The sequence below is a fragment of the Agelaius tricolor genome, unplaced genomic scaffold (genome assembly GCF_023055355.1).
Source record: "Agelaius tricolor isolate 1412-34295 unplaced genomic scaffold, bAgeTri1.0.p SCAF_20, whole genome shotgun sequence".
NCBI classification, from domain to species: Eukaryota; Metazoa; Chordata; class Aves; order Passeriformes; family Icteridae; genus Agelaius; species Agelaius tricolor.
The window spans coordinates 7,790,266-7,813,504 of record NW_027269280.1 but is presented as its reverse complement, the minus strand read 5'-3'; the positions used below and the strand labels follow the sequence as shown (position 1 = coordinate 7,813,504).

Genomic DNA, 23,239 nt, shown 5'->3' with positions numbered 1-23,239 from the left:
AAGCTTGCAATTGCAGAGGGGAAAATGTTGCTGCCATTTGAACAAAGGAGAAACACAGTCCCTGGGTGCTTTTAGTCTCCAAAGTCAAGGAATCTCTTACAACCACTTATGCTCTCAAAAAATGTTATTGGCTTCATACTGATGGTGTTCTTCATTTGATGGTTCTAGCAGTAAATGTAAGGGGCTTGTGTTGTGACCTCGAAAAGTCGAGGAATGGCAAATCAAGAGAGGGAAACAACTGGTGGAGTTCAGCATCTTCTAGAACCCATATTGCCCAGTTTCAGTCTAAGGTGCTGTTCATTAAATACCCAGTGAAATGGACATCTTGGAAATGCAGAGGAGATTCCATCTCAGCCAGCTGGTTGCTCACTGTGCCAGGCCAGGCTGGGTGCCTGCTGTGTATCTCAAGAGCTTTGCCAAATTAGTTTTAAATATTCAGTCCAAGGGGTTTCTCCAGCTGTTTTGGGACACCCCACAGTGGTGGCTCCTGTAACCATGCTGCAGTTACTGTTCATATGTGCTGGAACCAAGCCTGGGGATCTCAGCTCCATCCTTAGTACTTCAGGTACCTCTTGCTGAGATACCTCTTGGCTAAGTTGAGAGGATTCCTCTCCCCTTCCCATTCCTCTTCCAGTTCAAGTGGCCTCTGTGTTGCCTCTTTTCTTGGATAACAGAGCATGAACTGGAGGGTGCATTCTTTGCTTACCTGTAAGTTTTCTTTCCTGACCAACACTAAGTGTTTGTCCCCTTCTTGCCCAAGGCAGAGGTTTCCCTGTGACAGTGAAACCACGCAGTGTAATGCTCTACTCATAAGAGAAAGGTGAGGCACCTCTAATGCTTGCGTGACTTCAGATGTTTGTGAAGTGTATGCAAGTTGTTTCATAGCATACTGGAATAATTCCCATAAGGGCTGGATTTTGTGTGTGTGTGTGCATGTCTACAGTGTGGTTAGCCTTGAAGCACAGGAAAAAATGTTGGTCTGCTGTTACACATTCCTTTCTCCCAGAGATTTGTCCCTGGAGCTGTGAAGAGGTTTGCAGTCATCTTGTTCCCACAAAAGTGTTCAGGAGCTGGATTTGTGTGTGGTGGTGGGATCAGATGCCAGAACATATGCTCCTCATCAGTATGTATGTGTGCTGCTGTTCATCCATGACTTGGCTTTCCAGAAACACTCTTCAGCATGAAGAGGGGAAGGCAGCACTGCACACTGAGAGGGAAGATTTGGATGTACAGTGCTGACCACAGGGGCTGGGCTGCAGGAAGTGGAACAGATCTGTTGCTTCTGACTTAAGCAAGAGCTGTCTTTGTTTTAGGACTGAATAGGGTGATATTCTTCATTCCTCCTCTTTCGTATTTCCAGTGCATTAATTGAAATCTGTTATGACCTGCTAACATTCAGCTCTAGACTGCTATCCCTTCCCTCAGTCCTCATTCCTTGCCTGCAAGGCTGGTACCCAGCAGCATCACAGCAGCCAAGTGCTGGGGGTGGCTGGAAGGCAGAGTGTGCTGAGAAGATGCAGGGACTGTTTTGCTAATGAGCAAAGCTTGGCTAAGTGTTGGCCAAGAGCTGAAGAGGAAGTGAAACCCTGCACAAGCATCTGCAAGGGTGTGACGCCAAGAGGGGGAGGAGAATTGTTTAGTTTCTGGCTTGAGTATAACTGTCCAGTTCTGAAATCAAAAGAAATAAGAGAAGTTGAGTTCTGGAAGAGGGATGTAGCTGTGCTGAGCAGGGCAGGACAGTGCAGGGATGCTCAGGATGGCAGAGACCTCTCTGGATACAGCTGTGGAGCCCTTGGCCTGCCCCAGCCTGGTGTGTACCATGGCAGCCAGGGCTGAGGGAGGCTCAGGGTTAATGCTTGGAAATGTAGCACTGGAGGATCTTGGGCTGTGGTTCATGCAAGCCTGGGGCTCTGGGGGGTGTGAGCCAGTGTAGTTGTAAGTCAGTCAGAGGTGGGAAGCCCTTACCAGAGTTAACTCCAGTTGTTCACTCAGCTCTTCAGTCTGGGCTGTTTCTGTGCACGGTGGCTGAAGGCAGAACAGCCGTGCTCGCCCTGCCCTGACTCCTGCTGGAGAGGGAGGGGCAGCAGCTGCCTGGCCCTGCCTGTGCTGTGTGAGCCCTCGATGCCAAGGAGAGGAGACCTGAGCTTTGTGAGGCTCAGCCCTTTGCTCTTCTGGGGATCTTCGGGAGTGCCTGTTTGTCTTGCAGCTTGTTATCCAACGCGTCTGGGGTGTGTATGGGGCTGGGATGGCCCATTTCTGCCTGACCCCACCCGAGGCACTTGGTGCCATTCTCTCAGAATGACTCCTGGCAGGGAAACTGGAGCTGAGAGTGCAGGCTGAGCAAATAAACCCCAGGATCATGAGTGCTAGCTCCTGGAGAGCAGCCATGAGGAGCGAGCCCGTCCCACTGACCTCTGGACGTTCTCATTGCAGAAGCAGGGAGGGAAGGAGATCCACTCAGCTTGTGAGACAACAGGCTCCAAGGGTTTAACATCTTCCTTCTGCTTTCTGTGAGGCAAAGCCCATGGCAGTACAGATGTGGCTCCAGTGATTACGTTTCATTTTTTCTTGCAGACCTTTGGTGCACGAAGCTGTATGAGCACACATGAGAGCACAAGCCCAGCCTCTTACTGCTATAGTTTGTATTGCAATTATTTTTAAGGTTACTTCCCAGGCAAGTCACTTTGCTTTCAGCTTTTTGTAATGTCTCCTTGCTGTTTCCTCAGCGTGGGAACTATTTTAATCCTTCCTGACGCACTGAGCTCATTCTCGCTGTGATACGTACACACAAGTAGTCTCTTTAGATCCTGCAGTCTTACATCCACTTTTATTTTCAAATAAATTACATACTACATTAATTATATATTCAGGTGAAATTGAGTCACAAAGGTACCTGCCTGCCCTGTGCACAGTCCCCTTGGCTGTGCTTTGTCTTTGGTTTGAAGTTATCCTGAGTCTCTGCCAGTGATATGAAGTCCTGGAAATGCCCATCTGGACCAACAGTAATTTCCCTCTGCTCAAGGCCTGCTGTAAAAAATGTCAGGGAGATTTATGGCTTTTAAGATTCTATAGATTCTCAGAGGTTCTTGCTGCTTAGGGAGTTTGGTGCCAGCTGGGATCAGACAGTAATGGAAGAAGCATCATAGCCTTCAGAAGCTGATATTTGCCCTGTTTTGTAGGCAGTGGGATGAATCAAGGCAGCAGGAGTTAACTCAAGAGATGCAGCTGGTCTGCAGCAAAGCCTTGCCATGGCTGCACAGGGCCAAGATGAGCAGGAATGTGTCATTGGGACAGTGAGAGATGCTGTCAGGGATGATCTCTTGTCTCCCGGCCATTGTCCTTGCAGCCCTGACTTTCAGAGATGATTTCTGTGATGCAGCTGGAGCAGTGCACTGAAGCTGTAGCAAGCAGAACTGCTTGTGTCCCATCCCAAGGTTTATACCTGGGCTGTTCAGCTGCTTTAAAGAGCTCCCCTCCCCTTGAAAGGAGTCCTTGGCAGCACATGTATTTATGAGGGAAGTGGGTATTGGGGAGGACAGTAATTTAACAGAACTTGATGCTTTTACTGTGCAGTTAATCCAGGCACATGCTTGGGAAGCACTCCAGGGTCACTGAGCAGCTGAGACCCTCTGGATCAGCTCTTGTCTGCCAACAGCCCTGGGGCTGACACTTCAGAGGCTCAGGGCAGGCCCATGGAGGTCGGTGAGTTAGAGGCCTGTTTGCTGCATACCCCCCATCAGTGCCACATGGACCTGCTTGGGACCCTGATCACCATCACTGTGCAGCAGGAGTGTGTCCTCCTGTCACCTGGATAAGCCTTATCTGCCCTGCCCCACTGTGCTTGACTCACACCAGGTTCACAGCACTGGATCTCAGAGCAATTTGAGTAACCCAGAAGCAAATGGAGCCCAGCGTTCCTGTTCCTCAGTGCTGCCTCTGTTCAGCTGCCAGTCCCCAAATGCACTTGCATGATGGCATTATTTGCAGCAGCTCTCATTAATGTCAGTGAAAGCCTTTCTGTTTGAGGTGATGGGCTGCTCCTCAGCAGCTGCTCACACGTTCCAGCCAGTGCCAGGCATTTTGCTGCCTCCTTTGAATGCCCAGTGTCCTCTGCTCCTCCCTGCTCCTCCCATGGTGGCACTGTCATGGGCAGGTGTCAGGCAATAGCAGAATTGTTCTCTTGGTAAACAAGTGATGGTGTTATTGGAGCTGCCCCTCATGTGGCAGCAGTGCAGTGTGTGCATGGGGTTGCTAATGAGGGATGTCATGGGGCTTGTTAGTTTGAAAGCTTAATGAGCCATCTTCTGCTTCCCTGCAAAGTGTGTGGATGCTCCTTCCTGTCAGCTGTTCTGTGCTGCACCTTGCACTTGGGTGTGTTTGGTAATTAAGTGTGTCCCTGCAAGTTAGAGCTCACAGCACATATTGGGCATTTTGGAGAACCCAGATCCCATTTATCATGACATTAATGGCAGTGGACATCCAGGAAATGTCTGGATGAGACCACTCTCTCGTTTCCTCAGATACCCTGTGTATGCTTGAGAGCTGAGCTTTTTTGTGGCTCCAGTGAATCCATGTGTACTGGGTACGTAGAATTTGTCCCTTAGCTGATTAGGGATTTTCCTTCATGACAAATAACTATTTTTCTTCATTATTTTTCAAAAAATAAAATAATTAGGGCATCCACCCACCTCTTGGCTGGCATCCTGCAGTAATAGGCCAGCATGTGTTTTCCTCAGAAGAGGAAGCAGGTCTTGCTTTGTATTTTCAAGGCAATGGTTTATAAATGAGCCTGAAAAGCCTGCAAGGGGCAGTGGGATGAGAACCCACACAGAGAATAGATCTGAGAAAATAAATTCCAGAAGATACATCCCAAGAGATCGTTGTTTGGCCTGGCAAGTCAGAGCCCAGGCTAGAAGCCCAGGAGGACCCCTCCCCACTTTGCATGTGATGGTGGTTCCAGGCTTTGCTTGAAGATAGTTATCTTTGGATTCCTGAAACACATAAAGGTGTGACTTCACGCTGTGCTGCACGTCCTAAGAGCTATTTGTGGGTATCTAATTTGATTTTGCACCCAGTTCTTGTTAAAGAGCTGCGAGTGACAAATTACTCTTGGCCTGTTGTGGCTGTCACTTGAGCTGACATTGCAGGGGGTGCTGGCTCTCTGCTAACCCATGGACTGAGCAGAGCATTCCCCACCCTGCCTCGCTGCTCTGCCTTACCTACACGACTGTTTCCATTTCCTTTGGGTTGCCTTGTAGGAAAACACAGCCCAGCAAATGCAATTTTTTCCACTCCATTGCTTCCAAGTTCTTTCTAACATTGCATGTTGCTGCCCCTTGTGTGTCCAACAGCCACCGCTTTTACAGTCAAATGACTTTCTGTCTTCTCTAATATCTTTTTAATCTGGTTTCATTCTGACTTCTAGAAATCCAATGTAATCATCTCAAAGGTGACATCTTCATGAACTCTGCTATTCCAGTGCCTGCTGTGTTAGCATCTCTCATCTTGCATCTCATGTACTTCACCATTTTTGTTATTTTCAGATGAGCCCAGAAAGAGATTAATGAAATCAGCAATACTACAGAAAAATTCTCAGGAGGGATGATTCCACCATTATCTGTTCCTTACAATCAGGACTCTATTATTGAGCTGCTGATAATGTTTTTTCTACAGGGCAAGTAGAGAGTGTAGTGATGACTCTGACTGGATACAGTGGAAATCAAGACTGAAATGGCAGCAAAGACCAGTGTCACAAGGATATTATCAGTAAAGAACATATGTTATGGAGAACTCTGTTCCATGGTTGGGCTGTGATCCTGATGCAAGGACAGTAGTTATTCAGCATGGGACACTAACCTCTTGTGATTGCTTTCTCTCTCAGTTTTTAAGGGAAGAAATTGTTATCTTAAGGTGGAAAGGTTTTAGGTGGTGTAGAGAATGCACTTTTGAATGTCTGTCTTTTAATAACCCTCTGCAAGATGTGTGACTTTAGTGTCTGTCTCCTGCAGTCCAGCTGGGTGATAAGGTTTGTTCCTAAGGCTGTAATTTTTGATCAGGAGAGAGGCAAAATGGCAGTCTTTAATTCAGTAGAAAATACCATCCCTGAGACCTTGTCAGGACAATACTTGTATTCCACATCTGTCCTGGTCAAATTGGGTTGCCTGGTCTGGCTGCAGTATTTTATACTGAATTATCAGTGGTGAGATTTGCCAAAATTGCAGAGTTAGGTTGTAAACCCAGTGCCTTTTTTTTGTAAGATCACAGCAGCTCTGATCTTCTTGTTCCAGCTCAATGGGGCCTTGTGGCAAGATGGCAGTTAGTGAGTGTTTGCATGGCAGTGGTGTCTGTGGAGCCTCTCCTGAGCCACAGCCTTGCAGTTTCCCACTGTGCCAGTCCAGGAATGTGGGCTGTTCCTGCCACAAATGAGGTGATCCTGCTTGCAGTGCTTCTGAAATTGTTGGCACATTCTGGATTAACCAAGGATCTGACACATTCCTCTGGTCTGGGTCGGTGGTGTGGAGATGAAAGGCAATAGGCTGAAACATGAGCATTCCCACAAAGGCCATTGTACAATGTAGTTATTTAAAAGGCAAATTTTTTAGGCAATTTGCAATAATAGGAACCAAGGGACAGCCTTCTTTTAATACAGATGAAAGTGCCTAACTCCTTTGAAACTGAGGAGCTAGATACCTCCTGGATTTTTATAGATTTGGCTCTGGTGAGCAGCCTTGTCACTGCTGTTCCCCCACCATCCCTCTCTGATCTAAGTTGCTGTGTAGCAAGAGCTCTCACCATCTCCCATGAGGAGGCTGCTGCTGCCTCGGCATTTACACACCTGGTGCCAGGCTTACAGCTGCCTTTCATGTGCTGTGGTCCATGGATTAGGTCCAGGAAAGGGCTTGCTGAAGGAAAATACTGCAAGAGGTATGTTCCAGGCTGCTCTGAATGGCCCTTTCATCTTTGCCTCAAAAAAATCAGTGAGAGTTGTAGCTCTGTGAAAGGATCATGGCTGTGCTCAGGAGTGACAGACCCATTTAACATTTGGGTTTCTGTATTGGAATTGAAACTTTTACAGTGCTGCTTCTATTTTAGGGATCTGTTCAACAGATATGTTCCACTGCAGATTAATCTCTTAAGCTCATCCCACCTTCTTTTAAAAATTATCCTCTTCATTTTCCTTCAGACTTCTCCTTAAACCCCTCCTGTGTCTCTCTGGCAGGAGCTGGCTAGTGGACAGTCACTGTTTATCTCAGTGGCTGTTCTGCTTTCTGACTGCTCTGTGTGCCTGGCAGTTGTTTTGTGTGCTGAGCACAGGCCTGTGTGGCTGGGATGGCCCCTGTGCTCCAGCTCTGCACCCTGACACAGGGATGTGCTCCCTGGGAGTGTGGAGCTGACTGCAGTCTGCTCTCTGGATGACAAATCCAGGGCTGAGGAGCCAGGCAGTGCATTGCCCTGAGGCCTTATGCTCCCATGTGCCTGTCTCTGCTTCATCCAGACTCATCACAGCATGGAAAACTCACACAGGCTTTGCTCTTGCAGATATTTTCTTATCTTTTGCATGGTTTGGAGCTCTCCAGGGTATCTGGGTGCAGGGTGAAGAGCACGACCCTTCTTCAGTGCTCACCAGCATGGGATCCTTAAGGGCTCAGCAGACAGCATTGGCCCAGCTAGGGCAGGTGTGGGTGTTTGCAGTGAAATTCTCTATGCTCAGAGGTGGTGGAACTGAACCCAGGATATAACAGCTCTGTCTAGAGGCATTTCTGTCTGGAGGCCATGATTTTTAGGGAGACACAGCATACTTTGATGAAGGAGTGGCTCTGCTCCCCCGTGAGTCAATCACACCACAACTAAAGCTTCCCAGAGGCACTTGAACCTCAGGATTCCCCTTAGCCCAAATGTTCAACTTCAGACCTGTTCCTTCCATGTTGTGGTTGATGCTTCTCAGGATGTGAAGCACACCCTGCTCCACTCATTAGTGTTGGAACTCTCCCACCGGGAACTCACAGGCACTGCTATGTGGAAGTTCTGTGGTTCCTCATCTCCCCACCAAGGCAGCCTGTCTGTTGGACAGTCACTTCCCCACCAGATCCTCACTGTGTTGATGACTTCTGCTGGCATCTTACTGAGTTACAGGTGGGAAGCCAGAACTGGCAGAAAGAAGCTGGTGGGAGTGCAGTCAGGGGGAAACAGCCTGCTGCTTCATCTGCTGAGACCTCTTTGTCCTGCAGTGGGTTTATTCCTAGTCTGTGCTGAAGAGGAGCTACCTTAACAGCCCAGCTCTGTGCCAGGGGTTGAGAGAGATTCCTTTCTTAGATGTCCACTGCTTCTAGAAGGTCTGAAGCCCACAAGAAAAAAGATCTCACTTTCATTGCAGTTTTGGCTGGTTGTTGTCCAGGGCTGGCCTCTGGAGAGGCTGAGGAACCAAGTGCTCTCTGGGAGATGCAGTCATGCTGTACTTCTCCTGCTGTTCAGCCCCAAAGTTGTTGTGTGATCCAAAGAAACTATCACAGGATTCGAGCACACACAACCCAGTCTTCTATCTGCTTGAAGGAAGTCTAAAATGATGCAGCATGTGATCAATAGCTGCACTCCAGCATGCTCTGCCCCTTGTTCCTCTACCCACTGCATTCCAATAGCTCTTCCCACCCTGTGGGGTTGTGCCAGTGGCTCTTGTGTCACTAGTGAGGCCAAGGCCATGTGCATGTGTGAGCTGCATTGGATTCCAAACAGGGTATGGATCACAGCAGCTGTATTTGCTGACAACATGGCCCCATCCAATGGCTGCATTTGCAGTGAGACTGGAAGTTCTGGAAGAGACCCACAAAACCTGGGTGCCTTCCTGTGGTGAGCAAAGCCTGGGGTGAGAGTATGTGTATGACAGTGATGTGTGGTGGCTGTTACTGCCTGAGGCCCTGCTGGGTGCTGCAGTTGGGTTAGAGCTTCCAGCAATGAGACACTGATTCATCTGTGGTAAATGTGTTTTTAAAAGAATGCCACTGAACTGTCAGTCTGCTTTCTCCTGGCCAAGTGTGACCACTGCAAGGCTCTTTTCCTTAGGACTCCCCCATGCTGGTGACCCTAATTTTCATTTTTCTTTCTCAGTCTGGTTCCTCAGGCATTTGTGCTGTCTGATCCAAGTGGACAATCCTGCTCCCACCTTGGCCAGTGTGGCCATTTGTACAGTGGAGAATGGGGCTGTGCTGGAGAAACCACAGGGTTGTGGGGCTGGTGCTCAGTGCTGCATTGCCAGTACAAACCATTTCCAACCCTGTGTGTGGGGGGATAGACTTGGGCTGCTGCAGCTGGAGTGCAGCAGTTGGAGCTGGCACAAGGCAGAGCAGTGTGGCTGGGCTCATCTGGCAACACCAAGCTGTGATTCTTCCCCACTGCTCTGCTTAGTTTTGGGCTTGAGTTTAGTCCTGTGCAGCTTGTGCCATACCCTGCTGTTAATTCAAAGCAGTTTCTGCCAGATTTGTTCTTGCAGGGGAAGGAGGGAGGGTGGAGGGTTCGGATGGCAGTCGACTGGGAGGCAGAGATAAATTAAGTGTTGAGCTCTTAATGGGGAACATGCTCCATTGGTTTGGGTTTCCCTCCCCACCCATCCCACTCTTTTTAATCTGTGGCACAGTCTTGGGAGCAGTTTGAGAACGGAAGTGATTTCAGACTGGAGGTGACCTCATCTGTCTCCAGCTCTGAGGTGGAGCAGTGTTTGGAGGCCCAGCCAGAGCTTATGGTTTGAAAGATGCAGGCAAGGGGCTGAGGCTCCAGGAGAGCCCTGTGCCTCCTGCCCAGTGCTGTACAGCTGTGTGAGGGGGTGGTAAGTGGGTGATGGCTGTGGCGGTGTTCATCTTTCTGTTCTCATCTTTCTCCATGCTAGAGTGCAGGGAAGTAGGAAGGAGAAGCAGAGTCTGAAAGACACAGCTGGATGTGTCACATATCAGAGCAGTTAGTTCCTGATGAGAGGTCCAGCCCTGTCCTGCAGGGTGCTGAGCTGTGCCCAGCTGGAAAACACACTAAGTGTGGTCATGTGCTGTGTGGAAAGGTGCTGAATCTACGTGCATGGATGGAAGAGTCCCTGCTGGGTTCTTTGAATGTGAGGACCCTGTGGATCAGCAGAAAAGGAGATGAGAGCCCTCCTGGAGGGTTTTGCTTTTTAGGACCCAAGATGTCAGTGAGAAATCTGGGAGATTTGAGGATCTGGAGCATGGGGTGGGAGCTAGCTGGGGTGTCAGCTGCTGGTCCAGATAGTGATGAGAAGCACATGAGACCATAGATGCTACTTGCAGAAACTACCAGATAATTCTGCTTCCTGACATGGAAAAGGGCCCTTCCTACTGACTTGATGTCTGCTATTTTGAGGTGGCCAAGATTTTCTGTTGCACAGCTGGAGCCTGGAGTCCTTGGATTCTGCTGGTGTCCAGCAAACCCAGCTCTATCCTGGATGCTGGTCTGCCAGGTGCAGCTCTGGACTTTATAAATGTCTATGTTTTTCAGTAAGGGCAGCTTCCAAGTGCTGTCTCACAAGCTGTGTGGGGGTGTCCAGCCACTTCCCCTTGAGCTCAGTTGTCTTCTGGCTCCAGCTCAAGCTGAAGAGAAGCTGGGCTGTGGTAGGCTATGGCTGGGAAAATAAAAGCAGTCTTTTCTCATGTCTCTGTGGCTGTGTGGCTGCAGAAACTCCCTGTAGCTGGGTAGGCAGTATTGGAAGGAAATAAATTGACTGGAAGAATTTGCTTTTTTCTTGGCCTTGTCCCAGGTGGCATCAAGACTCTTGCTTGGAGATAAATTTCCCTCCCACCACTGCTAAATAGGGAGAGTTTAACTATTCATGGGATCTAGCAAGAGACTTTCTCCAGCCTTCCTGCCCCTCTTCCCTGTTGCACTGGGAGCAGGGACTGAAAACAAATCCTGTTGTGACCATGTCACAGCGGGGACAGGAGTTTGCAGACTTTCCTCCTTCCTGCCTCAGCATTGTCTCCATGCCTGTATGTGATGAAACAGTCCCAAAGTGCATGGACAAACAGGTATTTTGTGTTAAAAATGCCCCTTTTTTCTTCTCTGCTCAGCATCCCACAGCTGTGCCCATGACACTGAAGGTGACTGGTGCTGGCTGGGTTACAGAGGAGCTCTGCCATGTCTTTGAGGAGGAGTTTGGGTCAGAGGAGTCCCAGGAGAGGTTTGTGCTGCTGTCAGTGGTGACGGATGCACGGTGCCAGTGCTGCCTGGCAGGGCTCAGGACCTTGGCAGCCCCCTGCATCTGCAGCCTCTGTGTGTGAGCCCCAGCAGCATCCCAGAAAGGGACCATTATCCCCAAGCCTTGCCTGCTGCTGAAGTCAGGAGGGCACAATAAAGATGTGTCCTGGCAGCAGCCTGGAGCAGGCTCGTGTGCCAGGAACAAAAGAGGTTTTGTACCAGGCACAGCCTCTGCTGGGAGGTTTGTCAGCTCTGGAGCTGGGGTGGTAACTCAGGGCTCTGTGCCCAGCCCTGCTGTGCTGCTCAGGGCCTCCCCTGATTCAGGGCAGGGTCATTGGCTCTTCCTTCACTGGGGGAGGTCTTGGCAGCAGATCCTGCTTGCCTGAGCACAGCTTTGCCCGGTGGGCTGGGAGCTGCAGGAGGCAGGGCTCCACTGGTCTCTCAGGTTCAGCAGCACCGTGCTCTGTGGCCTGAAGCTGTGTGTGCTCCCTGCAATGTATCAAATCCCCAAGAGCAGCCTCAGGGTGACTGGGACAGGAATGTAATGGACCAGGATGGCAATGTCACTCTATCTGGAGTTTTGAGGAGAAATGTCTCCTGGGAAGATTTCAGCAGAGCAGGGCTGAGTGGGACAGCTTGACAATATGTGACAGCAAAGCACAGGCAGATTGGAGAAGCAAGGGAAGCTCCTGTGCTACACTTTAGAGAATGCTCTTTTCCAGCTATTGAGAATGGACCTGAGGTCTGGCTGCTCTCCCACCTCTGTCTGCAGCATCAGTGCCATGTTGTTGTGGGACTGAGCATGGTGGTGGCTGCCAAGTGATCCAGAACTGCCCTCTGCAGAGGGGCATGGTTGGAGCTGAGATAACCAAAACCACAATGAGGCAGAGAAGTTGGTGATGCGATTGGGGCAGTAAGACAAGATCATGTTGGGAAGGATCCCTCTATGAAGCTGTTTAGGATGTTTTAGGATTTTGGTTTTGTGGCAGTTTTGTCCAGCCAGTTGCTGCTACTGCAGTATCACAGGGTGTTTTGTTCATACTATGTCCTGATATCCCATCCTTTCTCACCTAAGAGCAATGTTCTCCAGGAACACTCAGTTCTGCTCTCTCCAGTCAAGACTAGGAAGATTTTATTGTGAAGGAAAGGAGAATTTAGGATATGTTCTACTGCTCTCTGCTGTTTTTGTGAGTCCACCACAGGCACCAGATCTTCCAAAGGGAAGGAATCTCTGAAGGGAATTGCAGGTCCCACGGGCAGGCTGAGAGGAGCATAATGTCTCTTCTGGCTCTGAAAAAAAGTGTGCTCAGAGAGGAAGTAGCAAGCACAGGAAAAGGGTAGTTTCCGAACACAAACTGTCAAGAATTAAGCAATCTGTTTTATAGTATGAAACCTCCTGCTGAGAAGGAAGACTGTTTTCCCTCCCAAGCAGGTGTGACTGGTAAAGCAAGGTGGCAAAGGCCTCCCAAAGTTCAGCTGCCAGACAGGACTAATACTTCTGTAGCCCTCTCCACACAGGGTGTCCTCAGTTTTTATCCCTTTGTTCCTGCTGTCTTTTTTGGAAGCTGCCTAGACTCTTCCATGGTACCTGCTGCCATTTTCATCCCCACTCTGTGCTTTTGTGTTGCACAGCCATCACTAGCACATTTTGCTCTTTTCTTGGGCTGGGTATGTGGTTTGCCCAAGCAGCATGTATATAAAAATGAATGCATGGAAAAGGTGTCTGGGTAAAGATTTCTTTGTATTAACATGATTTCTGCAGGACCCTAATATAGAAAAAACCAGGGCCTGGTGGCTGTTAATTTAGAGATCCGGGCTTATCAGTGGCAGATTCCTTCTGGCTTTAAGAGGGCAGGCCAAGAGGTATGTGAACAGTTTTATCAACCCCTCCTCTGCTGTGGTGCCATGCAGAGCAATAATTTGGCGTGGGAGCACTTGGGAGCAAGTCCTCTGTGCCTTCAGGGAAATGGCCTGTAGGTGGATTAATGATGGAGCTTGGTCACAAAATCAAAGGGAAGGGCTGCAGTGCCTCCCAGATGTTCACTTTGCAGAAGGAAGGTATTAGGTCACTGAGGAGGGTGAATTCAGCCTCTGTCCCAACTGGCTGGCTGTTCACTCCCTGTGTGCCCAGGAGAGCAAACCCTCTCTAGAGTCCTTTGCTGTGTAGCTGCTCCTGTGAGCCAGCACATAAATGGAAACAGATGGCTCCATCTCAGTGGTTAGCAGGAATCTCACTGCTGCAAAACTGCTAATGAACTCTAGGGCTGGACTGAAGCACACAAGGCTGCTGTGCTGGTGGGCTGTGCTGGGCTCCTGGCTCTGTGCTGGGGTGCCTGTTACTGCCCCCCTGTCACAAGAGCACCAAGGTTGCTGAGCTGACCCCCTAGCCTGGCAAACTGTGCTATGTCCTGCAGCAGCCTCAGGCAGGGTGTTCATCTGGGTACTGCAGAGCCACCAGGACCTGTCAGTGTCCACCAGTCTTGGTAAATGATCTTTGTGGTCCATCCCTACTGTGGGCTCCAGACCTTGCAATTCACACCTGTATTGTGGAAGGGCAAGGGGAGCCCTTTAGTATCTGACACAATCCCTGCTGAGACTCTGAGCCAGATACTTCTTCATCTGAGGTTCTTTGCTCTGTTTCACTACAAACTCAGACTAACTAGTCTTATTTTTGCCCTACTGGTCAACATTTCCCTGATAAGGAGAAGCAACATTCAGCAGTTACTGCCTATTACTCTTAAGCTTAGAAGAAACTTATTTAAATTCCCTTTGACAGCACAGTTTGATTTAGATGTTCAGTGACTTGAAGTTTTCTCCCATCATCACATAAAATGTGACTCTCCAGTCACACTGCAGGGCACAGGGAAGCAGTGAGTTGTGCAGCAAAGGTGTAACCAGGCTTGGTGTTTGCTGGAGCAAGTAGGTGATTGAGAAGGGGAGAGAAAGGTGTTGGAAAGCATTTATTGACTCAGTTTTTGATTATTCTGACAGCTGCCCCCCAGGCACAGCCTCAGTGTCTGTGCTGGCAGGGTACAAGGAGCCAATGTCAATGCTGGATGGCTGCAAAACCACAGGCAAATCCTGGTCCCCAGCTGCCTTGCTGCCCTTACCTTTTCTTCTTCATTCATGCAGCAAACTGCCAGACTCTGTATCTGCCTGGGTGGTGCCACAGCTGTGCTGGGACCTCCTTGGGCAGCCAGGGCTGTGATGCCCGTTGGGAACACCACGATCCAGCGTGGGCGCCGCTGTGTGCCAGGCCCTGGCAAGCCCAGCCAGGCTGCAAAAGGTGCAAGAGGCACCGACTGTTCCATGGCTGCAGCGCCTCAGCCTCGTGGCCTGCGAGCCTGGCACAGCTGCATCCAGCTCTTGGTGGGCAGCCAGCAGTGGGCTGGCATGGATCACAGGGGAGGGAGGCAGCTGCAAGATCCTGGAATCTTCTGAAAGGCGTTTCAAAGCTCCTTGCATGGAGCAGGCAACAGTTTGGTTTTTACAGCCACATGCAGAATAGAAGCTACCAAGCCCAGGCAGTGATGTGGAGCTGCTGGAAATCTTGATGGTTTGCACTGGAGGGCTGTAAGCTCCATGCTCTGCATGGATTCAGGACATTGCCCATGGGGAACACAGGATGTCACAGGGTACAAGAGGACAGAATTGACAGATTGTCTCTGAAAGCTTCAGTCTGTACATCTCCTGTGAGGGGGAAACTGTGGGAAAGTTGTGGACCCTAGCAGGATAAATTCTCTCTGTCAGGTGGAACTCATGTGTCTGTGCATCTCTGCAGGTCCTGGGGGTGCTTGTGCAACCATCAGGGCTTGAGGTATCAGTACTGCTTCCCAGAAAGCCACTTCTTAGTGGCAGGGGAGGACAGCCAATCTTGTATGCTCAGTGAGGATCTCTTTGGATGCTTCATCTGGGCACACAATCCTCTCCTTCTCTGGGAGCTCTGAGATACAGCTCTGTGTTAAATTACCCCAATTTCAACATTGCTCCATCTCTTCCTCAGGTTTCCTGCAGGAGGGTGTTATGATCTTTTTCTGAGAGCATCTCACACCATGGCTGAGAACCAGGTACGCTTCTTTAGGCCCTGCCCAAAAGGAGTGTTTGGCACCACTGCTCATAAATGGAGCTGTGCTGCAAACCCAGTCCAGCTGATTGCATATTCCTGCTGATTAGCTAATTGCTTCCAATTGCCAACAACATCACAGTCATTGAATTCACAATGTGATTCTGTGATTTCTGTGTCACCTGGGGAAAAGGGGCAGGGTGCAGCTATGGGAGGGAAGGCTGTGTTCGCCAGGCTGAAAAGGACAAATGCTACTGCAATGAAGCACTCCAATCATCATGCAGCTCATTCTGCTGTTCATATTGAACCAAGAACAACATCCTGGGGAGGAAGGGAGCAAAATTTCCTTCTGACTAATGCTGCTGGATTGTGCAGGGCTGCGGGGGAATTGCCAGCCAGAGAAACCATCAGGAGGGGAAAGGAAATGGAAAGGGAATCTAATTATCCATCTGCAAAGACAGATGCTAGTCCTGACACAGGGCCCAGCCCTGGGCAGGCTGATGTGGGCAGTGACGTTTGCAGACTGTTTTTATGGTGGGGCTGGGAAACAGGCTCCTGGGGGACCCCTGTGGGATAGCAGATGGTCCAGCACACATCCCAGAGAGCTGGGGCAGACTGGAAGGCACACAGCTGCTTCCTCCAGGAACACTGGCCCGTGCTGGCCTCTGAGGGACAGCCCTTCACAGCCAGGTACAGCTGTGTTGTGTGGAGATGGAGGTGGAGCAAGGCAGAGCCGTGCTGGTGCAAAGGGAGGAGGGTGAGTGCATGGCTCCCTCTCAGCAGGCTCATCTCCATCAAGTGGGCTGGGGCCACAAGCCCCGGGGTGAGGGTGGGAAGGAAGGAGAAGGTCCTTGTGTGCCTCTGCTGCCTCAAGGTGCACAAGGACTCTGCTTCATGTTACTGAGTGTGCAGAGGCAGCTGACAACAGGGAGGGAGGGTGTGTGGCTGGAGCCTGGGTGTCTGAGTCCTTCATCAGGGACCTGCAGGAGACCCCCCCCTAGGAAGGAGAAGGTGCCTCTACCTCTTTGTTCTGTGCAGCTTTTCGGGGTTATTGCTCACACAGTCTGAGGCCAGCTTTTGTCTCTTTGGGTGCCTCCCAGAACTGAAATTTGCTATAGAGAGCTGACTTTTCCCCCTTAATTAATGGAATTAAAAATTATTTGGTGAGCTGAGTGGGCTTATTCTCCTCTCTTGTGGGTATCAGCTACTCCTAAAGTTATGTTAATTGTAGGTGGAAATAAGGTTGAGAATTCTTCCAGGACAGTTGGCTTTCATTCTCCCAATAAGGTTTTTGGGAGTCTGCTGGGAGGACAGCGGGGTTAAGAAAGATCTTCTTGCAGACCTGGGAGTATCCATGAGATGGGTGAACTAGGAATTAATCAGAAGAATTTCTGCTTGAGTGGAGCATCTTTGTTGTCCACTACCTTGCCCTCCATGGTCTGTGCCCAGTGTGCTGTTTCCATGTGTGGTGCCCCAGCCTGGACTGTCTTCCCCTGTGATGCCCTTGGATTATCTCCTGCTGGACCAGGCATAGGTGTCTCACAATGCTCCTCTCCAGTTCAGGATTCAGCCTCTTTGGTAGACAGGCCTGATCCTGCATCCCTTACTCACGTGAGCAGTCGTCTCTATTGCAAAGGGACTACTCGGTGAGTAAGGATCGCAGGATTGGGACCACTACCTGTAACTTAAACTGCACCTTCTGTAGGATCCTGTCCCCAACCTTTTCCTATTCATGTATGTTAACATGCACCAAGAACTTCCAAAACTGATGTTCTTGTCATTTGGATGGAGAACCTGAGAGCTGGAAGAAGCAGTGCCTTTCCATTGCAGAGGATAAGTCACCATTCTTTTCCATCCTCTTCACCAAACTGCTCTCAGCCCAGCCAGCTTTTGTGCCCCAGAGGAATGTGTGCCTGTTTGTCTCCCAAACACTGTTGGTCCTGGCTTCCCAGGGCTGGCAGGGTTCTGCTCTACCTCTCCCTGGTTTTCCCAGCTGTAGCTTTGAGAGGCCGGGCATCTATTTAAGTCTGATCTGTGCTGCAGAGCTGGAGGGTGAATCGGAGGGAGAGATGAGCAGCAGTAGTGCCGAGACTGCCGCAGACCTTCTTGCACCACCCGGTTTCTCCTTCTGTCTTAGCAGACTAAATTTGGAAACCTCTGTCCTGTGCTAAGGAATATGTTCGAAATCGGAGGAAGCAGCGGGGGTGGCAGGTTTGCCCTGTACGTCGATTTCCGTGTGGCCCTGGCCAGGGAAGCCGCCGGGGTTCTCCCCGCTCGGACCCGGCCCTTGCGTGCCCCGGCTTCTCCCTCGCGCGGAGCGCTCCGGTACCGCAGCGCGGCTCCTCCCGCGGACAGGAGCGGGCAGCGACCGAGGGGCTGCGGGGACACATCCGGACAGCGGCCGAGGGGCTGACATCCAGCCAGCTCCACGTCTGCCCAGTTTGTTTTATCGTGCAGATTATCCTAAATGAGGAGCTGGGTGTGAGAAGCTCTGTGAACTCGCTCCAGAGCAAGTCACGGGTTTAAACAAGCAGGAGGCAAATTACGGTCGTGGCTCCTTTTTAAGAGCTGGAAGTGGAGGCATGGCATGAGTCACACAGTGCTTCTTGGGAAGCACGAGGCACTTCAAGAGGAAGCAGGGAGCATAAATACCTTTGAAATAGAATTTGATACATTTCTGGAGGGATTATGTGCCAAAGCAGCAGTGATCCTTGAGCGGAAATTAAAAGTTTGACCTGTGGGATAGGTAAAAGAAAACATGAGATCTGGCTGCTGTGCAGATTATGCTGGTGGCACTGAACATACAGAGGATTAATCCTGTGCTTTGGGATTTCTGCAATTCTTGTCTGGTATCTTGCTTTTTGCTGATCATCACAGCATGAAACCTGGCTAAAGAGTCAGGGCTCTGATGCTACCAGAAGCCACTTAGATGGAGCCTTGCTTGCAAGTTTGAAGTTAAATTATTCATCAGAGTTTAGATCAGCAAGGCTTTTTTCCCTTGGATCAGGTCAGCAGGAGCCTCAGGGTGAGTGTGCAGCTCTGCTGGTGATGGAGCAGCAGAGTTCAGACCTTGCAATACCCATGAGATTCATCTGTCTGAAGTCAGCACTGATGCTCACTGTAGTGGGAGAGGAGGCAGCAGGAGAATAAGGTGGTAACTGAGCCCTGGAGGTTCCCAGCTATGCACCTGCATGGAGGATATTGGCTGTACCTCATCCTCCATTGCCCTGGTCCAAGCTGGGAATGGGTTTGCTGCCTGCTGCTGCTCCTGTTCAGCTTGAGCAAACAGCTTCTCTGGAACTGCCCTTCCCTTTGTCCTAGAAAACAGCCAGAGAGAAAACTTTCCTTCTGTGGGGAATACTGAAAATAGCTTAGATGTTTCAGAGGAAGACACATAAATGCTGTTATTACGTGACTGTGTGACCCTGCCAAGCCATGGATAAGCAGTTTCACCACTCTTCCATGCAGACCAGGCTGGTTGGGTGCATCCCTGGTGGGACCCTGTTGCCTGCTCTGTGCTGCTCAAGAGCATCTGTCTGGATCAGGCTGAAGATTTTTCCTTCCATGATATGCTCCAAGGATGGAGCCTGAGCACTGCAGTCCCTAAGCCACAGCACCTCTGCCAGGAAACAGCTCCCCTGCAGGTGGAGGACTTCTCTGCTGTCACAGTTTGACAAAGAGCTGGTCTGTGAGGTGGGAAGGACTTGGTGCACCCCAAGTCTGTGTTGCCCTTGCTGACTGTTGGCAGGTTGGGGGTGGGCAGGTTGGGGTTGTCTGCTCTGACATTCAGATACCTGGATCCTGCAGCCAGTTTGACCCCCAGGCTGCTGCCTGGAGAGGAGCTTAGAGGTGCCAGTGGAAGAAAACACTTCGGATTTGCTCTAGGTCTTGGAAATGCCAAGTTTTTCCCTGCTGAGCTCTGCTGCATGCTTCATAAGATGTCCTCTGTCTTTTTTCTTTTAAGGATTATGTACATCAGATTTCTTGTTGGAGGAGCAGGCCAGGAATTGCACTGGGCATTTCTAGGGGCTGTATGGAAAGAGGATTGTGATCAGAAAGGACAGGGGCAAAACAAGATTGGCTTGGCTCTCTTTGGGAAGTTTGGACACAGATCAGCCTGAGCCAACAGCTCTGGGTGTGTCACATGGCACATCTGAGGGACACAAAGGAGTCTGTCATTTATGGTTTGGTGACTCTGAGGATGCCAGATAAGCATCTCTCCTGTCTCTGGGACAGACAGGAGAGGCTGAGAGCAGTTGAATGTCCTTCAGCATTTTGGAAACCATAGCATTGGCCACTCAGTCTTAAGATGGTCTCTGTAGCCAAGACCTACTCTTCTGTTTCTTTTCCTGATCTGCTCTCTGAGTTGTCAGGCATGGCCTTCTGACTGGAATTCCTCCCTGGCTGCCAGTGCTGAGAGCATGTGTGATGTGTGAGAGCTCAAGGCACTCAGGAGACAGTCGTTCCTTGTTCCTCTCTGCACTGTCAGCACAGCTCCTGGGGCCATGAACAACACTGTGGTTTCGTCACAACCAAATAATTCTTGACTTCATCTGTGATCCCAGCCCAAAAGAATGTTCTGATTTGGTGCAGTGGGCTGGTGGGGACACAGCATGTCTCCATGTGCCTTTGGAAGATGCTTGTGGTTGGTGGCCGTGTGGCCTGTGGTACTCAGACAAGAGTTTTCCAAGCCATGAGAATTCATGGGAGTTGGAGAAGGTTTGCTTGCAGCTATTGTGGTTTATGGTGTGGAAGGACTAGTGAAACCTCCTGTTATCTTAAGAAGGTTTGGATGCACCTTGGGTGTGCCACAAGCCATTGCTCTTGCTGCCCAGTGCAGGCAGTGTGGTGCTGTCACTGCTCCTCAGTCATGTGCCTGTTCCAGACCCTGGTGGAAGAGTGCCCCAGTCCTGGAAAATGAGGATTAGGTGAATCTAGAAGGAAGAAGAGGTGTCATGAGCGTGGCCTCACCTACCACTGGGCAAGGAGACCAATGCAGGGCTGTCAGCTCCCTGGGGAATGGAACAATGCAGCAGAGGGATGTGTTCTGAGCAGTGGCAATTCTTGCCACACCTGGATCTTAGTCCAGGCCTTCTGCTTGACTGCTACCCATGGAAACAACTGGGAACAAAACTCAGTGGTGTAATTAAGGATGCTGCTGGCAGAGTAGGGTGGTTTGGAGAAAGGTTTCATGCATGTGGTATGGCAGCTGTTGTATGGCAGAGGTTTTCCTGCTCTGGGAGTGTTTCCCAGTTCTCCTCCATTAGGAGGAGTGTTTCCCATCTCCTCCTCTAGGACCTTGTGCCTTTGACTTCTGACATCACCCTCCATCAGCTTATAGGATGGCAGTGCAGATAAAACACTGGGGGGGGGTTCCCCTCTTCTTTCATTTGCACACTCACAGCTGCTCCCAGACTTGAGGCCATTGGACCTTATAGTGACTCAGTACCTTATAACAGACCCTGGTGTCAGCCAGACCTGGGGTACATGGTGGAGGCCCTGGGTTGTGGCCCAAGGTGACCAGGGCAGGCCTTGCTGGTCTGGCACTCTGTGGAGTCACTGCTGGAGCCCTGCAGATCCCAGAGAAGCAGCAGGAGCTCTGGCTGAGAGCGAGGCAGGAGTATGGCTGCAGCCTGTGTCCTTCCCACTGGTGAGCAGAAAGCTGCTCAGGAACCCGTGAGGCAAGGGACAGGTTCCTCCAGCACCACCAGTGCTGTCATCTCCTGTCACTTGATTATACATGCTGTGGTATTGTCACTTCATTATACAGGCTGTGGTATTAACCCCCCAGTTCCCAGAATGGTGTGATTATATGAAATTAGGAGCTTTTGTCTGTTTAATATAAATTCCTGCTCAGTTTCTATGGCTGCACAGAAAAGCTGGAAGGCATATTTTATATGAAGGTTCACTACCCAGATGTGAGATTTGAATAACTTTTTGGTGTGCTGGACTGTTGTTGGGTTGGGTTCATCTGCCTAATGAACACACAGATACTTCCTTATTCTGAAACATCTTCAGAGCTTGAATGGTTGCTGTAAGATCCAGAATGCATCTGCTGCTATTCCAGTTGGATTCAGAGATGAGGCTGCAATAGAGCCTGGACTATACAAGAGAGGAGCCTGCACCACGTGAGGACAGAGCCACGTCAACCAGGACTGCGATCTGGGGGTTATGTTTGAACCCTGCTTTTTGGGGGCTTTGTGGACTCTTGAGACCCTCACCCACACAGCGAGAGGCAGCACTTTTTTGTTGAGAGCAGGTTTCCTCCAGCAAACCTTTGTCTGGGCTGCATCAGGCAGGGTATGTAAGAAATCCTGCAGCTGAATAGGCCCATCTGTCACACGGAGTCAGAGTGATGGCAGGGACAGCATCCGGTACGTGCGCAGCCTCTCCGCGGGACACTGGCGGGGCAGAGACGTCGCCTCTGGCCTGCGGCCGCGGTGGCCTTTGTCCTGTCCTCGCTGGCAGGCTCCTCCCGCGGCACAGGCGGAGGCAGGAAATCCCGGGCAGCTGCCTGGGAGCCTCCTCGCCTTTCCTCGCCTCTCCTCGGCTCTCCTCCTCGGCACCGAGGCGAGCCGAGCCAGCCCTGCGTGTGTGTGCACGCGTAGGCGGGGGGGCTGCCGCATGGATTTAGCGAAGGCTGGGAAGGAACACATGGGTTGGGGTTTTTTCCCTTGGCCCGCCGTGGCTGTCCGTCCGTCCTGCCAGCCGCGGTTATGGATTCGATCATTATTCAGGAGCGGTTAGTGGAGCGGCTGCTGTCTCCCCGCACGCAGGCACAGCGAAGCCACCCGGGCAAGCTGAAGGTACAGGGATGTATTTATAGCACTGCGCGATCCGGGGAGCAGCGGGGACAGGAGGGGGGAGGATGGTGCCCGAGAAGACGCGCGCAGCACAAGATGAGACCTCTGAGGAGCAGAGGAGCGGGAAGCCGCCGGTAAGGGAGGGACGGCGGGCACAGAAAGGAGGGGAGCGGGGCCGAGGGGCCGCGGGGAGATGCGCGGCGCTTTTGTGCGGTTATCGATGCAGTGATTCCCTGCCTGAATGGCGTGTGCGTGCATGGGGAGGCTCAGGGCAGCAGCGCTATGTATGCCCACACGCACTCCGATTTGTGTTAATTAACAGTGTTAATGCTGTGCTTTGCTGGCCGCGTTCTTTCTCTTCAGCAAATGCTGGTGGCCGAGTGGTTTTGCCGATTCTCCTGTGCTCAGCCCCAGGCCCGGGGAGCAGATGTCCGTGGCAGATGCCTCGGGGGCTGTTTGTGTTATGAATTTATGCAGCTTTCTGCAATGAAAGGAAGCAAATGTTCTGCCTCTCCTCCAGGGCTGGGCTGTGCTGGTCCGTGCAGACGCGGATGTGGCGGCCGTGCCTGGCCGGAGGGGACAGGCTGGAGGAAGGGCTGCCTGGGAGGGAGCGGGATGGCTTGTGCTGAAGGCTGTGACACCGAGAGGGCCCCTTCCCCCTGAGGAGGCAGAGGCACCAGGGTCCTAGCACAGCTCCCTCATTTCTGCTCCAGACCTTGACACGGATCATTCTTCAAATTTGCTGTGGTCCCATGATGTTTAATTTTAGCCCTTTCGAATATACCCAGCAAGGCCCCTTTTATCCCCAGGCTGAATGAAGTCACGTGAGATCTGGGTTGGCTAAGACGGCACATCCAGCAGAGAGGTGAGGGAAGGACAGCAGTGATGGAGGCTGTACTCTGCCTGGGAGGTGCAGACAGCCCTGTGAACGCCTCAGTACCAGGACAGTTTCTCCTCTGTGCAACACATCCTGAGTGTTTCTATGTCCCCAGCATGAACAGGGCTTGAGCCCACCCAGGGCTTTGTTGCTTGGCTTGAACTCCCAGGGAGAGCACTGGCTGCAAGGGGAGCCCTGGCCACCTCGGCTGGGTGTTAGAGGTTGTGCGGATGTGACATGTTGCTGCAATGTCTGGTGGACCAGCAAGCAGGTGCCAAGGGAGAGTTTTTCTTGGCCTGCGGTGCT

At 50.9% G+C, this 23,239-nt stretch overlaps 1 protein-coding gene across 4 annotated transcripts in view; it reads left to right on the top strand.

Annotated features, from left to right (window-relative positions):
* SEPTIN5 (septin 5) overlaps positions 1–23,239 on the top strand; it is a 42,458-nt gene that overhangs the window by 5,360 nt on the left and 13,859 nt on the right. The window contains exon 1 of one of the 4 annotated variants that reach the window (XM_071445400.1): positions 15,194–15,257. The exons of 1 other annotated variant lie outside the window; for it this stretch is intronic. In XM_071445400.1, the coding sequence (XP_071301501.1) occupies positions 15,243–15,257 (15 nt within the window). In that variant the 5' untranslated portion in view covers positions 15,194–15,242. Of the gene's footprint in view, positions 1–15,193; positions 15,258–21,738; positions 22,191–23,239 lie in introns of those variants that run through there. 2 more of the 4 variants (XM_071445401.1, XM_071445402.1) reach the window with 2 other exon arrangements.